Below are 17,015 nucleotides of genomic sequence, written 5' to 3'. Positions count from 1 at the left end.
TGGAGTCCCAGGAGCTGGAGGAGCAGGCCTAGGAGCTGGAGGAGCAGGCTTAGGAGGAGCAGGAGGAGTACCAGGGATTGGGGCTGGACCAGGATATGGAGGTTTGCACCAGAAGTTGAAATCTAATGTCATCTGGAAGAGTTAATACTGTTGGTTTACGATTGGGAGCCTTTGGTCTGTCTTATCAAACTATTTATGAGGTCATTTATAAACATTGCTATTTGTTTTGTATTGCAGGCTATGGAGGATATGGAGGGGTACCAGCAGGAGGGGCTGCTGCTGCGGCCAAAGCTGCTAAATATGGTACATTATCCTCTCCATGATTTAGAAAAATGTATTGCCTAACCTTTATATTAATATACTGTACTGGTCCTCCCGAGTGGTGCAGCTGTCTAAGGTACTACATCACAGTGCTTGAGGCGTCACTACAGACCCGGGTTCGATCCCAGGCTGTGTCACAGCAGGCCATCACTGAGTGACCCATGAGGCAGCACACAATTGGCCCAGCGTCGTCTGCGTTATGGGAGGTTTTGGCAGGCCAGGATATCCTTGTCCCATCGTACTCTAGCAATTCCTTGTGGCTGACCGGGCGTGACTTCGGTCGCCAGGTGTACAGTGTTTTCTCCGACACATTGGTGCGTCTGGCTTCCGGGTTAAGCGAGCATTGTGTCAAGGAAGAGTGCGGCATGGCAGGGTTGTGTTTCGGAGGACGCATGGCTCTCGACCTTCGCCTTGCAGCGATGGGACAAGACTACCAATTGGATATCACGAAATTGGGGAGAAAAAGGTGGTAAAAGTACAAATATACAGTACCAGTCAAAAGTTTGGAAACACCTACAAATTCAAGAGTTTTTCTTTATACATTGTAGAAAAAGAGTGAATAATCAAAACTGTGAAATAACAAATATGGAATCATGTACAATAGTAACCAAAAAAGTGTTTAAAAAAAATCAACAACAAAAAATGTAGATTCTTCAAAGTAGCCACCCTTTCCTTGAATAAGTAGGTGTGTCCAAACCTTTGACTGATACAGTTGAAGTCGGAGGTTTACATACACCCTAGCCAAATATATTTAAACTCAGTTTTTCACAATTCCTGACATTTAATCCTTGTAAAAATTCCCTGTCTTAGGTCAGTTAGGATCACCACATTATTTTAAGAATGTGAAATGTCAGAATAATAGTAGAGAAAATGATCTACTTCAGCTTTTAATTATTTGATTACATTCCCAGTGGGTCAGAAGTTTACATACACTCAATTAGTATTTGGTAGCATTGCCTTTAAATTGTTTAACTTGGGTCAAACGTTTTGGGTAGCCTTCCACAAGCTTCCCACAATAAGTTGGGGGTAATTTTGGCCCATTCCTCCTGACAGAGCTGATGTAACTGAGTCAGATTTGCAGGCCTCCTTGCTCGCACATGTTTTTTCAGTTCTGCCCACAGATTTTCTATAGGATTGAGGTCAGGGCTTTGTGATGGCCACTCCAATACCTTGACTTTGTTGTCCTTAAGCCATTTTGTCATAACTTTGGAAGTTTGCTTGTGGTCATTGTCCATTTGGAAGACCCATTTGCGACCAAGCTTTAACTTCCTAACTGATGTCTTGATATGTTGCTTCAATATATCCACATAATTTTCCTGCCTCATGATGCCATCTATTTTGTGAAGTGCACCAGTCCCTCCTGCAGCAAAGCACCCCCACAACATGATGCTGCCACCCCCATGCTTCACGGTTGGGATGGTGTTCTTCGGCTTGCAAGGCTCCCCCTTTTTCCTCCAAACATAACAATGGTCAATATGGCCAAATAGTTACATTTTTGTTTCATCAGACCAGAGGACATTTCTCCAAAAAGTAAGATCCTTGTCCCCATGTGCAGTTGCAAACCATAGTCTGGCTTTTTATGGCGGTTTTGGAGCAGTAGCTTTTTCCTTGCTGAGCGGCCTTTCAGGTTATGTCAATATAGGACTCGTTTTACTGTGGATATAGATACTTTTGTACCTGTTTCCTCCAGCATCTTCACAAGGTCCTTTGCTGTTGTTTTGGGATTGATTTGCACTTTTCTCATCAAAGTACGTTCATCTCTAGGAGACAGAATGCGTCTTCTTCCTGAGCGGTATGACAGCTGTGTGGTCCCATGGTGTTTATACTTGCATACTATTGTTTGTACAGATGAACGTGGTACCTTCAGACGTTTTGAAATTGCTCCCAAGGATGAACCAGACTTGTGAGGTCTACAATTTTTTTCTGAGCTCTTGGCTGATTTCTTTTGATTTTCCCATGATGTCAAGCAAAGAGGCACATAGTTTGAAGGTAGGCCTTGAAATACATCAACAGCTACACCTCCAATTGACTCAAATGATGTCAATTAGCAGATCAGAAGCTTCTAAAGCCATGACACAATTTTCTGGAATTTTCCAAGCTGTTTAAAGGCACATCTTTCTAAGTGTATGTAAACTTTCGACTTCAACTGTATATACTGTACTGATATACTGCCGGTGGTGCCAATCCCCCTAAATATATTAGATTTTTTTCACTGGGTTGCATAGAAGCAACCATTAGATATTACTGTTGTTTAAACCACCAAGGAATAACTGAATCCTGAGCCTGATCTGTAGGAGTTCCAGGAGGAGCTGGCGTGGCGGGGAGAGCAGGAGCAGTGCCAGGGGCTGGATATGGAGGGGTACCTGGGGCTGGATATGGAGGGGTACCTGGGGCTGGATATGGAGGGGTGCCTGGGCCTGGATATGGAGGGGTACCTGGGGCTGGATATGGAGGGGTACCTGGGGCTGGATATGGAGGGGTACCTGGGGCTGGATATGGAGGTGAGTCCGAAATGCTTTTGCCATGTAAATGTACTGTAATATACTGGACAAAATTATAAATGCAACATGCAACAATTTCAACAATTTTACTGAGTTACTGTTCATATAAGGAAATCACTCAATTGAAATACAGTTGAAGTCCGAAGTTAACATGCAGGTTGGAGTCATTAAAACTCATTTTTCAATCACTCCACAAATTTCTTGTTAACAAACTATAGTTTTGGTAAGTCGGTTAGGACATCTACTTTGTGCATGACACAAGTACATTTTCCAACAATTGTTTACAGACAGATTATTTCACTTATAATTCACTGTATCACAATTCCAGTGTGTCAGAAGTTTACATACACTAAGTTGACTGTGCCTTTAAACAGCTTGGAAAATTCCAGAAAATTATGCCATGGCTTTAGAAGCTTCTGATAGGCTAATTGACATAATTTTAATCAATTGGATGTGTACCTGTGGATGTATCACATTATATTGATCTCTGTAAAGGGTGGTTTCCTGGACACAGATTAAGTCTAATCCTGGAATAGAAAACCTTTTCATTGGACATTCTCCATTGAGCTTGCTTTTTAGTAACCGCCCCCAATTGTTTTAGTGAGTTCATAAATCAGGGAGGATGTATTTTAATTTATACACTTTTTGCATATCAGGATATAATCCCGCTGCGGCCAAAGCTGCTAAATATGGTGAGGAAAAACATTCAAAACAACAACATCGGAGTTAGTACATTGGTTCAATTCATACTGAAACCTCTGTCCACTTTTAACTAATTATAATTTTTTTGTGACACTCCACTACAGGATTACCAGGAGGTGCAGGAGCAGGCCTAGGAGCTGGAGGACTTGGAGGAGCAGGAGGACTTGGAGGAGCAGGAGGAGTACCAGTGGCTGGAGGATATAACCCTGCAGTGGCCAAAGTGGCTAAATATGGTAAAATCCCTCAAAACAATCAATCTAATTCAGTGTTGGTACATTGGTTGAATTTACATCCATTTTTGGCTTTTTAAATTGTGGTGTAACAAGTCTACTGTCTTTGGCAGTTCTGAAGTTGGACAATTGTTTTCTTGTGGCCCTCTACCACAGGAGTCCCTGGAGGTGCAGGAGCAGGCATAGGAGCTGGAGGAGCAGGAGGATTACCAGGGGGAGGAGGAGGGGGGGTACCTGGGGCTGGAGGATATAATCCCGCTGCAGCCAAAGCTGCTAAATATGGTAAGATTACTCATCAGAGCTGGTATTATGGTTGAATTCATGCTCATTCATGCTGGTTTTGAAATCATATAATTTCCTTGTGAACCTCTAAACAGGAGTCCCAGGAGGTGTAGGAACAGGCCTAGGAGCAGGAGGACTTGGAGGAGGAGGACAGGGAGGAGTACCTGGAGGAGTAGGAGCTGGAGGTACATCAGAGGATGTGTATGAATTGTAAAGACATCAGAAAGAGCTCAAACAGCATCATGGTCTAGTCTGTCCTTCTATGCGATATCAAGGTGATGCAACATGCAATAGGAATATGAATTATGTGATGCTTGTGATTGCAGGATATGATCCCGCAGCCAAAGCTGCTAAATATGGTAAGAGCCTCTCTCGTTGTATCATAACTTTTAGTCTATGTAATGCAGACCAGTGGAAGAACAATAATGTTTGTCTGTTCTGTGCAGTCTCTGTACAGTACTTATTCTCTCTTGTTAGCTGGATCAAGATTTTCACTATGGCTCAACAGATTATACTATACCTTCACCTATGTTCTTACCTACCCGCAGGTATGCCAAGCGGGGCGGGCATCGGTGGAGAAGGTGTTCCAGCGCCTATAGCGACGCCAAGACCAGGTGTGGGCGTGGGTGGTGGTGTTGGAGGAACTGCCATTGAGCGCACTGATATACCAGTGGGCACAGGGATACCTATCGCAGGCAAACCAGGTAAATAGATACTAGTTTCACCTTTGATTCTTGCTTGGTTTATTTTACCTGGCCTAGATAGATCCTTCAGGATAATTGCTAGTACTACGCAAGTAGGTCCAAAATGAAGGGTTTAAAGAAAATCCACAAAGCTCCTAATGTGACACTATGACACCTTTACAGCAGAGGATTCATCTCTAGAACCCGGTGGAACTCCCATCCCAGGTAGAACCACAAGTTTTGCACTCAACAAGACTTTGGATTTAATTAACCTGTTTTCTCATTGATCAGTACAAATTATGTATATCAAAAGCTACATAGTAAGACTTAGTTACTGCAGGGGTTCTCAAACTTTTTGGGGTCCGAGGACCCCTTATGTGATAGAAAATTAATCAGGGACCCCCTCATAATCAGAACACCGCTCGAGTGAGTTACGAATAGCATACAAGAAGTGTAGTAAACTATGACGTTGGCAGTGCATGGCCGTACAAACCAAGTCTCGGACCCTGGGAAGGAACATTTTCCTGCAATTCTACACATTTTGTCATGGGGCAGAGAGAAAACTTTGCCGTTTTAAAGCTTAAATTACAGTCCATTTATGTCTTTGTTTTTTTAAAGGAAACACTGTGGATACAAATATCCCTGTGAGCCTCCCAGGCCCATGTTGCCCAGGATTAAGAAAATACATTGTAGATTAACAATATTACATTGTATTGTATTAGACCCCCTAAACTTATTCCACAGATCCCTTGGCCAAAATTAGTTTAATCTGTTGTTGTTAGTACTATTCATTAACAAAAAATACTATCTGGTCGCGATCCCCCTACAGTACCTCAGACCCCATTTTGAGAACCCCTGAGTTACTGTACTTGAAACATGCACTGTATTTTACAGAGCTGTTAAAAAAGGGGTAGTTACTGTACCATGGAATGCCATAGACATAGAATAAAAAATCAATGATAGAGACTGATTATAATGCAAGTTTATAGTTTTTTATTTTTCCTTTTTTGTTTCATGAGCTGTATGTATATAACCTGTTTATAATCCGACAAAGCCCCATCAGACTTTTCCAGCAGGCCTCATCAGGACTTCAATGGCCTACAGACACAGCCTTAGCATCCAAGCTAACTCCCACATCTTCTACCACTACCACTGCTGTCTGGCTAACTGCGCTCCACTGCAGGTGTATCAAACAGCAATGGCAGTATCGCGCAAGCCAGTCCCCTGCCCTATCTCCTCCCAAACCCCAAACCTCTTTGCCCCCCCTCTCTTCTCCCTAAACCCTCAAACAAGATACAGCTTAATGTCTGTTCTGCTAGTGCTGTCCCCTTTAGCATTGTTGTACAGTCCAAAATAGCTATTCACCACCTGGAGCTGGAGCTTATCCCCTTCCCTCCTGCCATGGCAGTGCCAAGGATCCCCATAATGTCTTCTGCCCTATGCTAGTTTCCCCTACCCTGTGTCCTTTTCAACTGCAATGGATGAAACTGGAACCTGTTGTCTTTTGGCAGATCCCACACCTATTGGCACACAGGCCACAGAGGCCCCAGAGCCAGAGCCCAGTAAGACTTGCTGCTGTCTGTGTTTGCATGATCAAACCCTTTCTGACAAAGGACATAGTTACACTTCATTTGAAGAGTGTAATATACACATACAGTACCAGTCAAAAGCTTGAACAAGCCTACTCATTCAAGGATTAATCTTTATTTGTACTATTTCCTACTTTGTAGAATAATAGTGAAGACATCAAAACTATGAAATAACACACATGGAATCATGTAGTAACCATAAAAGTGCATATTTTAGATTCTTCAAAGTAGCCACCCTTTGCCTTGATGACAGCTTTGCACACTCTTGGCATTCTCTCAACCAGCTTCATGAGGTAGTCACCTGGAACGCATTTCAATTAATAAGTGTGCCTTGCTAAAAGTACATTTGTGGAATGTATTTTCTCCCTAATGTGTTTGAGCCAATCAGTTGGTATACAGAAGACAGCCCTATTTGGTAAAAGACCAAGTCCATATTATGGCAAGAACAGCTCAAATAAGCAAAGAGAAACTATAGTCCATGATTACTTTAACCTTACTAGGGTACAGAAATACTCATTATAAAAATTAATAAAACATCCAAGTGTTATACATCGGTTTAAAGATGAACTTCTTGTTAATCCAACCACGGTGTCATATTTCAAAAAGGCTTTATGGCGAAAGCATACCATGCGATTATCTGAGAACAGCGACCAACAGACAAATTACAAACAGTTACCAGCCAAGTAGAGAAGTTACTCAAGTCAGAAATAGAGATAACATGAATCCCTTACCTTTGATGATCTTCATATGGTTGCACTCACAAGACTCCCATTTACTCAATAAATGTTCGTTTTGTTTGATAAAGTCCCTGTTTATATCCAAAAACCTCAGTTTTGTTTGCGTGTTTTGTTCAGTATTCCACAGGCTCAAACTCAGTCACAACAGGAAGATGAAAAATCCAAATAGTATCAGTAGAGTTCGTAGAAACATTTTAAACAATGTTTATAATCAATCCTCATGTTGTTTTTAGCCTAAATAATCAATAATATTTCAACCGGACAATAACGTCATCAATATAAAAGGTAAACAAGAAAGGCGCGCTCTCGGTCGTGCACATGAAAAATCTCTGGGACACTGCAGTGTCCACTCATTCAGAGTGGTCTTACTCTCTCATTTTTCAGAATACAAGCCTGAAAGACTGCTGACATCTCGTGGAAGCCATAGGAAGTGAAATTTGAGTCCTAAGTCAATGGATACTGTAATGGCATTGAATAGAAAACTACAAACATAAAGAAATCCCACTTCCTGGATGGATTTTTCTCAGGTTTTTGCCTGCCAAATCAGTTCTGTTATACTCACAGACATTATTCTAACAGTTTTGGAAACCTTAGAGTGTTTTCTATCAATGTCTACCAATTATATGCATATTCTAGCTTCTGGGCCTGAGTAGCAGGCAGTTTACTTTGGGCATGCTTTTCATCCGGAAGTGAAAATAGTGCCCTAGTGAAATTAGACATGAAGGTCCGTAAATACGGAAAATATCAAGAGCATTAAACGTTTTTTCAAGTGCAGTCACAAAAAACATCAAGCGCTATGATGAAACTGGCTCTCATGAGGACCACCACAGGAAAGGAAGACAGAGTTACCTATGCTGCAGAGGATAAGTTCATTAGAGTTGTCAGGCTCAGATTGCAGCCCAAATAAATGTTTCAACGAGTACATGTACAGTAACAGACACATCCCAACATCAACTGTTCAGAGGAGACTGTGTGAATCAGGCATTCATGGTTGAATTGCTGCAATGAAACCACTACTTAAGGAAATCAATAAGAAGAAGAAACTTGCTTGGGCTAAAAAAAAACACCAGCAATAGACATAAGACTGGTGGAAACCTGTCCTTTGGTCTGATGAGTCCAAATTTGAGATTTTTGGTTCCAACCGCTTTGTCTTTGTGAGACGCAGAGTAGGTGAACTGATGATCTCTATGTGTGTGGTTCCCACCGTGAAGCATGGAGGAGGATGTGTGATGGTGTGGGGGTGCTTTTCTAGTGACACTGTCAGGGATTTATTTAGAATTCAAATCAAATCAAATCAGCGTTTATTTGTCACGTGCGCCGAATACAACAATAGTGCTATAAAAAGGTATGTGTGTGGGTAAGTAAAGAAATAAAACAACAGTAAAAAGACATTTGAAAATAAGAGTAGCAAGGCTATATACAGACACCGGTTAGTCAGGCTTATTGAGGTAGTATGTACATGTAGGTATGGTTAAAGTGACTATGCATATATGATGAACAGAGAGTAGCAGTAGTGTAAAAAGAGGGGTTGGCGGGTGGTGGGACACAATGCAGATAGCCCGGTTAGCCCGGTTAGCCAAAGTGACTATGCATATAAGATAAACAAAGAGTAGCAGCAGCATAAAATAGGGGTTGGGGGGAGGGAACACTGCAAAAAGTCTGGGTACCTGTTCAGGAGTCTTATGGCTTGGTGGTAAAAACTGTTGAGAAGCCTTTTTGTCCTAGACTTGGCTCTCCGGTACTGCTTGCCATGCGGTAGTAGAGAGAACAGTCTATGACTGGGGTGGCTGGGGTCTTTGACAATTTTTAGGGCCTTCCTCTGGCACTGCCTGGTGTAGAGGTCCTGGATGGCAGGCGGCTTTGCCCCAGTGATGTACTGGGCCGTACGCACTACCCTCTGTAGTGCCTTGCGGTCGGAGGCCGAGCAATTGCCGTAGCAGGCAGTGATGCAACCGGTCAGGGTGCTCTCGATGGTGCAGCTGTAGAACCTTTTGAGGATCTCAGGACCCATGCCAAATATTTTTAGTTTCCTGATGGGGAATAGGCTTTGTTGTGCCCTCTTCACGACAGTCTTGGTGTGTTTGGGCCATTTTAGTTTGTTGTTGATGTGGACACCAAGGAACTTGAAGCTCTCAACCTGCTCCACTACAGCCCCGTCGATGAGAATGGGGGCGTGCTCGGTGCTCCTTTTCTTGTAGTCCACAATCATCTCCTTAGTCTTGGTTACGTTGAGGGATAGGTTATTATTCTGGCACCACCCGGCCAGGTCTCTGACCTCCTCAGTATAGGCTGTCTTGTCGTTGTCGGTGATCAGGCCTACCACTGTTGTATCGTTTGCAAACTTAATGATGGTGTTGGAGTCGTGCCTGGCCATGCAGTCGTGGGTGAACATGGAGTACAGGAGGGGACTGAGCACGCACCCCTGGGGACGCACCCCTGGGGAGCTCCAGTGTTGAGGATCAGTGTGGCAGATGTGTTGCTACCTACCCTCGCCACCTGGGAGCTGCACATCAGGAAGTCCAGGATCCAGTTGCAGAGGGCGGTGTTTAGTCCCAGGTTCCTTAGCTTAGTGATGAGCTTTAAGGGTACTATGGTGTTGAACGCTGATCTGTAGTCAATGAATAGCATTCTCACATAGGTGTTCCTTTTGTTCAGGTCGGAAAGGGCAGTGTGGAGTGCAATAGAGATTGCATCATCTGTGGATCTGTTTGGGCGGTAAGCAAATTGAAGTTGGTCTAGGGTTTCTGGGATAATGGTGTTGATGTGAGCCATGACCAGCCTTTCAAAGCACTTCATGGCTACGGACGTGAGTGATTTGGGTCTGTAGTCATTTAGGCAGGTTGCCTTTGTATTCTTGTCCATAGGAACTATGGTGGTCTGCTTGAAACATGTTGGTATTACAGACTCAATCAGGGACATGTTGAAAATGTCAGTGAAGACACCTGCCAGTTGGTCAGCACATGCCCGGAGCACACGTCCTGGTAATCCGTCTGGCCCCGCAGCCTTGTGTATGTTGACCTGTTTAAAGGTCTTACTCACGTCGGCTATGGAGAGAGTGATCACACAGACGTCCGGAACAGCTGATGCTCTCATACATGCCTCAGTGTTGCTTGCCTCGAAATGAGCATAGAAGTGATTTAGCTCGTCTGGTAGGCTCGTGTCACTGGGCAGCTCCCGGCTGTGCTTCCCTTTGTAGTCTGTAATAGTTTGCCAGTCCTGCCACATCCGACAAGCATCGGCGCCGGTGTAGTATGATTCAATCTTAGCCCTGGAGTGACGCTTTGCCTGTTTGATGGTTTGTCGCAGGGCACAGCGGGATTTCTTGTAAGCTTCCGGGTTAGAGTCCTGCACCTCGAAAGCGGCAGCTCTACCCTTTAGCGCAGTGCGAATGTTGCCTGTAATCCATAGCTTCTGGTTGGGGTATGTGCAAACAGTCACTGTGGGGATGACGTCCTCAATGCACTTATTGATAAAGCCAGTGACGGATGTGGTGTATTCCTCAATGTCATCGGAAGAATCCCGGAACATGTTCCAGTCTGTGATAGCAAAACAGTCTTGTAGTTTAGCATCTGCTTCATCTGACCACTTTTTTATAGACCGAGTCACTGGTGCTTCCTGCTTTAATTTTTGCTTATTAGCAGGAATCAAGAGGATATAGTTGTGGTCGGATTTACCAAATGGAGGGCGAGGGAGAGCTTTGTACGCGTCTCTGTGTGTGGAGTACAGGTGATCTAGAATTTATTTCCCCTCTGGTTGCACATTTAGCATGTTGATCGAGATTTGGTAGAACTGATTTAAGTTTCCCTGCATTAAAGTCTCCGGCCTCTGGGTGAGCGGTTTCCATTTTCCTTATTTCCTTATACAGCTGACTGAGTGTGGTCTTAGTGCCCGTATCTGTTTGTGGTGGTAAATAAACAGCCACAAAAGTATAGCTGAGAACTCTCTAGGCAAGTAGTGTGGCCTGCAATTTATCACAATATACTCTACATCAGGCAAGCAAAATCTAGAGACTTCCTTAGATTTCGTGCACCAGCTGTTGTTTACAAATCTGCACAGACTGCCCCTCTTGTCTTACCGGTGTGCTGTTCTATCCTGCCGGTGCAGCGTATATCCCGCTAGCTGAATATTCATGTCGTCATTCAGCCACAATTCCGTGAAACATGGGATATTACAGTTTTTGATGTCCCGTTGGTAGGATATTTGTGATCGTACCTCGTCTAGTTTATTGTTCAATAATTGCACGTTGGCGAGTAATATTGACGGTAACGGCAGCTTTCCTACTCGCCTTCTGCGGGTCCGGACGCGGCATCTGGCTCTTTGTCCTCTGTGTCGCTTCCTTTTGCGAATAATTGGGATGTCTGCCCTGTGGGTTGTTTGGAGAATGTCGTGTGAGTCCTGCTTCTTGTTGAAAAAATCTTTGTATAATCCGAGGTGAGTGTCGCTGTCCTGATATCCAGAAGCTTTTTTCTGCCAAAAGATACAGTTGCAGAAACATTATGTACAAAATCATTTACAAATATCGCGAAAAAAAACACATAATAGCACAATTGGTTAGGAGACCGTAAAACGGCAGACATCTCCTCCGGTGCACACTTAACCACCATGGCTACCACAGCATTCTGCAGCGATACACCATCCCATCTGGTTTGCGCTTAGTGGTGACTATCATTTGTTTTTCAACAGGACAATGACCCAACACACCTCCAGGATGTTTAAGGGCTATTTGACCAAGAGAGTGATGGAGTGCTGCATCAGGGGTGCGTCACTTGAGTGGGTTGAGTCACTGATGTGATCTTCCTGTCCAGGTTGCCTCAGATGACCTGGCCTCCACCATCACCTGACCTCAACCCAATTGAGATGGTTTGGGATGAGTTGGACTGCAGAGTGAAGGAACAGCAGCCTACGAGTGCTGAGCATATGTGGAACTCCTTCAAGACTGTTGGAAAAGCATTCCAGGTGAAGCTGGTTGAGAGAATGTCAAGAGGTTGCAAAGCTGTCATCAAGACAAAGGGTGGCTACTTGGAAGAATCTAACATGTATTTTGATTTGTTTAACACTTTTTTGGTTACTGCATGATTCCATATGTGTCATTTCATAGTTTTGAGGTCTTCACTATTAACTTATAACAAGGCACACTTGTGAATTGAAATGTGATCCAGGTGACTACCTCATGAAGAGAGAATGCCAAGAGTGTGCAAAGCTGTCAAGGCGGCACCTTTGAAGAATCTCAAATATAAAATATATTTTGATTTGTTTAACACTCTTTTGGTTACTACATGATTCCATATGTGTTATTTCATAGTTTTGATGTCTTCACTAGCATTCTACAATATAGAAAATAGTAAAAATCAAGAAAAACCCTGCAATGAGTAGGTGTGTCCAAACTTTTGACTCGTACTGTATGTTCTTTACAATTCCTTACATAAGCACTTCATAACATTTGACACGATTACTTATTGGCTTTTGATAAACAATTCATTTTAGTTGATTCGGTTAGATTCCTTTGTGAAAACATTGTAATTTTTTGGCCTTCTGCAACAACAAAAAAATGAAGGAATGTAATGTTCATGTGGGTGTTGACAAGATAATGTGTTGCCAGTGTCTCTCAGGTCTTTTCTAGAAGTTGTTTGTCCTCTTAAACACTCTTCCTCTCTTTCCCTCAACTAACTTGCTGCTCTTGAAATATCTCCCATTTCTGCTCTCTCCTCCCTCCCTTCGCTTTTTAACCAATTAGATTCATCTGACACTTGTCAATACTTGATTGACTTACAGTATTCTGTAATATTACTAGTTACTGTTAATGTCCTCCACAATAAAGATTGCTCCTATGGAGATTGTGCCTGGAAGACCTGTAGATACTTACTGTATGCACTCATCCTTTCTCCTTGGTAGTTAAAGTCCTATCTCCCTTCAGGGGTGGGAAACTCTAGTCCTCAGGGGCCTGATTGGTGTCACTTTTTCTCCATCCCTAGCAAACACAGCTGATTAATCAAATTGCATTTTAAACATGTTTAGGTGATTGGAGTCAGGTGTGTTAGCTGGGGAAAAACTGTGACACCAATCAGGCCCTCGAGGACTGGAACTGTCCACCTCTGCGGCATCTTCTACAGCAGGGGATCATATCCTTGTTATTACCTGATGTTTACTTATGGTACTGTATTTGAAATCCCACATTGTTTGAAAATGTTTTTATGATAAAATGGACACAAAAATACATATTGCTGTGTCATTCTTCCAGCACATATTTTTTTGGAGCCCCTGCTTTAGATGTGTTCTTCAGTCTAGAAACTAAAATGTTTATATATCTTTACGATATTTTATTTTGTGTGATTTTTCTCTGTCTTGTTGCATCTCGGATAGAGTACTTTGATACAGCACTTTCTTGTTCATTTTCATGGAAATTCATATTATTAACATATCGCGTCATTGATTAACCTTATTTTGGTTTGCTGCAGGTGCCACAGGAGTAACTGGAGGTATGTATTGGACCATATTTTTTATTGAACCAACATCAATTATTTATTCTCACTAGTTTTGCAACATTTTGTCATTAGAATCACTGAACATTTTATTAGAGGTTTTTGAGTGGTAAGTTATTCTATTTTGGAGACTTTTTATAACTGGTAATAGTTAGCATGATCGCCTTCACAGTTGGGGCTGGGGTTCTTCAACCTAGTGGTAAGTCATTTAAATAGATTCTCCTGAAAATGTAAAAATCCTTCTGCATGAAAATGGCGTCCTACTTGTACCTATCAACATTCCTGTACTTTACTATCTTTTCTTATCTTTGAAGAGCAATATTAGATTCCATCTTTATTGTTGACCTGTGATTTTTTTTAATGTATTTACTGTACATCAAACATTAGAGTTTTCATTTATCATCAATTTGAACCAATATGTTCTGTAACTGTGTGTTAAAAACTTCTCTTTGTTTCCAGTTGGTACAGGCCCAGCTCAGCCTGGTGAGTGTTGTGTCCACCAAAGCAGACCTGGGTTCAATTACTATTGGTTTACTTTCAAATACTTCTCATGTAGTTGCAACTGGAGAACAGCAGCCTTGAGGTAAAGTGTCTCGATAGTGGAGACTATAAGGAGCAGAGTATGTGACATTGTTTAGCCACATGATGGTGACAATTTCCTGCAGGCGATGCTGTTGAGTAGTTTGTTTTCCAGTTGTGTAGTGACATGATTAATAATTAATAATATTAATTTAGTGGATGTTTAAATTTGTCCAATTTCACACTTACATTATACAAATGTCTGAATTGGAAATGTGTTTTTGCATATCCCAACTCCCCCTGAGACACCCTTGGAGAGTGGGGACACTGCCATGGTCAGCCATTATCAACGGCGACCCTGGAGCAATTAGGGTTAAGTGCCTTGCTTAAGGGCACATCGGTAGATTTATCAAATTGTCGTCTTGGGGATTCAAACTAGTGACCGATTTTGTTTCTGGACCAACGCTCTAACCTCTAGGCTTTATATTATTTACAGGTGTGGGTGTCGGAGCAGGTGGCAAAGCTCCTAAACCCCCTGGTGCAGGTAAGGATTCTGAAACCCTGCTAATATCATATTATTGCAGTAGTATTACAGAACTGGTTGTTTACAACTTCAAATTGACACCATCAACTCAGATCCATAACCCATCCATTAATGTGATTGAACACTTTTACATGCCAATATAAATATAATTAATAAACCCCTATGCACATTCATATAACAGTGATGTTCCAACCCTTATGCACATTCATATAACAGTGATGTTCCAACCCTTATGCACACACGATTAGGAATAATATGCTTTGTTATTGATCAGATAAGGATGTTATTACTTTCTTCATGTGAGTCAATAGCAAGAGTTGTTTACACACAATGAACAGCAGCATCAGCTCTTTTCTCTGGTCTAATGCACCAAAACATACAATTAAGACTGATCATAATGCTAACCCAGGCCACAAATTTGTTGACGTACCTAAAACGTGTTAGCCATTGCAAGACAGTCATATTGATTAGAAATGTACAGAGATAAGGTCAAGTCAACAGTATATGATAGTAAAAGGTGCAGTTAGATTTGCTAGTAGTCTCAGGCCTTTATAAGGTGCTGTTAGGACATGTAATATTAAAGAATTGACCGAATCTAGACACGTGGAAGCAGTCATCTATATACATTCAAATGCATGTTATATGCATTTTTTTAAACCCATGCCGTATGAGGTAAAGCGTTAGGGCGAAGCGATTTGCATCAGGATGATAGACAGTTCTGCACCATCAATCTCAAATTAATTTAACTGCCTGTGTGACAGGTTAAAGGAAATATTCATAACCTGTTATACATTAAAAAGTATTTGTAAGTTCATAGTATGTGAGGATCTTAAAACATCTAAGGTTAAAAAGATCATGCATTCAGTATTAGTTGATAGAGATTGATAACATTCATATAATTGTGTTAAAGTTCAAATCCGTCAAGCGTACAAAGGGTACGAATTGTGAGAGTAATGTGTAAACGTTATATTGATTACTTTATTTTGTGGTGCCTAAAAGTGTTAATCTGTGATCTACTAAATGCTCTTAATCTATGAGCCTGAGATCGATTGCTCTGGTCTCCACCCATATTCCCGGGGAAATCGCGGTCTTTTCTCATTGCACTAAAAGTTTAATTGAGAAAACAACACCATATCACTCTCGTGATTATTTCTCCCCTTTTTCAGGGGCGTAACACCTGAAGTCCTGTGAATGTGTTGAATATGTTATAACTGTCTCAGCTGTCTGGGTAGTTCCTTCACTAGAGGCAAAAAGAAAACAATTCAGGCCTATATATTTTTGTGAAACATTTCTATTGAGCATTCAAATACATATTTTGATTAGAACATAAAATGAAGGCAGATGTATGGCTATTGGTCAACAAAGAATCTTAAACTAGATGAGAGCGCAAAATAAATGTATGAGGTCTTAAACCTGAAAGGCCCCTTGCATGACTGAATCTGCATTAGGATGTTCTGATTTATTGTCTTAACTAACATTTTTGACTGAGCCATTCATTTGGGTGCCCTGGTGATGAGGTCATAATTTCAGGAAATAAGCGGCTTTTCTTTGTCATCATGATACAGGGGGATACCCGTATGGTGGTTATGGACAGGGTATGTATGAGAGAGGAGAAGAGCAGACCACAACCTTATCATCTCTACACTAGTAGCAGACACACACGCACAAACACACACACACACACACACACACACACACACACACACACATATCTGTTTTTATTTCAAACTACTGCATGACTTCACTGAGATATGACCTTGGCTTGTGTCAGCCTCTTCTCTGTAAATGAATAAATCAGAGGTCTGATAAAAAAAACAAAAAGGATTGTATGGCCAGGCCAGGGATAAGTGGTGTAATATGTTGATATGTTTTAAGACATTTTAAAGTTTATTATATAAGCAGGAAGCAGCTAGCTTTATTGGAATTAGTATGTTAGCTACGTGACCTGACGGAGCCACTCACTGGTGCTCCCTTGTCAGGAATAAAGCTGCTTTTCTTTCCATCATGATTCAGCAGGACAACTCCGGTATGGTCAAGGTTATGGACAGGGTATGTATGAGAGAGGGGAGAGAAGGAAATAGGAGGAGATGATAGGAGGCCATTCCACCACAGCCTCTTAAAACTAGTATTCTAGACAAAGAAAGAAAACAACCTAATTCAAATAATCTAGTTTGAATTATACCAGATGTACTGGATCATGAACTCTGACCTCTAGGCTGACCTTACAGTAAACCTCTTATGTCATCACTTTAAAAGCTTCACACTGTCTGTAGGTCTTCACTATCAAATTACAAGGTCATGTTGAAGAGAATATTGTTGATAGAGCTAGGACAAGCTAGGACAAGCTTGAGTGTGACATTCAGATCATCATTCAGATCAGTGACCATCATTCAGATCAGTGAACCATCCAACAGCCCCACACCCAACC

General features: G+C 41.9%; 1 protein-coding gene across 50 annotated transcripts in view; it reads left to right on the top strand.

Moving 5' to 3' along the window:
• LOC110507708 (uncharacterized) overlaps positions 1-17,015 on the top strand; it is a 112,556-nt gene that overhangs the window by 67,646 nt on the left and 27,895 nt on the right. For 11 of the 50 annotated variants that reach the window (XM_090223521.1, XM_090223529.1, XM_090223516.1 and 8 more), the window contains 17 exons: positions 6-101; positions 238-303; positions 2,616-2,822; positions 3,479-3,514; positions 3,629-3,757; positions 3,911-4,036; positions 4,132-4,221; positions 4,363-4,395; positions 4,585-4,740; positions 4,903-4,944; positions 6,231-6,281; positions 13,501-13,521; positions 13,697-13,723; positions 13,984-14,007; positions 14,540-14,587; positions 16,153-16,182; positions 16,601-16,636. In XM_090223521.1, coding sequence (XP_090079647.1) covers positions 6-101; positions 238-303; positions 2,616-2,822; positions 3,479-3,514; positions 3,629-3,757; positions 3,911-4,036; positions 4,132-4,221; positions 4,363-4,395; positions 4,585-4,740; positions 4,903-4,944; positions 6,231-6,281; positions 13,501-13,521; positions 13,697-13,723; positions 13,984-14,007; positions 14,540-14,587; positions 16,153-16,182; positions 16,601-16,636 — 1,218 coding nt within the window. The remainder of the gene's footprint in view (positions 1-5; positions 102-237; positions 304-2,615; positions 2,823-3,478; positions 3,515-3,628; positions 3,758-3,910; positions 4,037-4,131; positions 4,222-4,362; positions 4,396-4,584; positions 4,741-4,902; positions 4,945-6,230; positions 6,282-13,500; positions 13,522-13,696; positions 13,724-13,983; positions 14,008-14,539; positions 14,588-16,152; positions 16,183-16,600; positions 16,637-17,015) is intronic. The other 39 variants (XM_090223544.1, XM_090223526.1, XM_090223539.1 and 36 more) reach the window with 26 other exon arrangements.

The sequence above is a fragment of the Oncorhynchus mykiss genome, chromosome 27 (genome assembly GCF_057628025.1).
Source record: "Oncorhynchus mykiss isolate SJ-2025 chromosome 27, ASM5762802v1, whole genome shotgun sequence".
NCBI lineage: Eukaryota > Metazoa > Chordata > Actinopteri > Salmoniformes > Salmonidae > Oncorhynchus > Oncorhynchus mykiss.
Note: the sequence above shows the minus strand (reverse complement) of the source record. Positions and strands in the feature narration are given on the sequence as shown.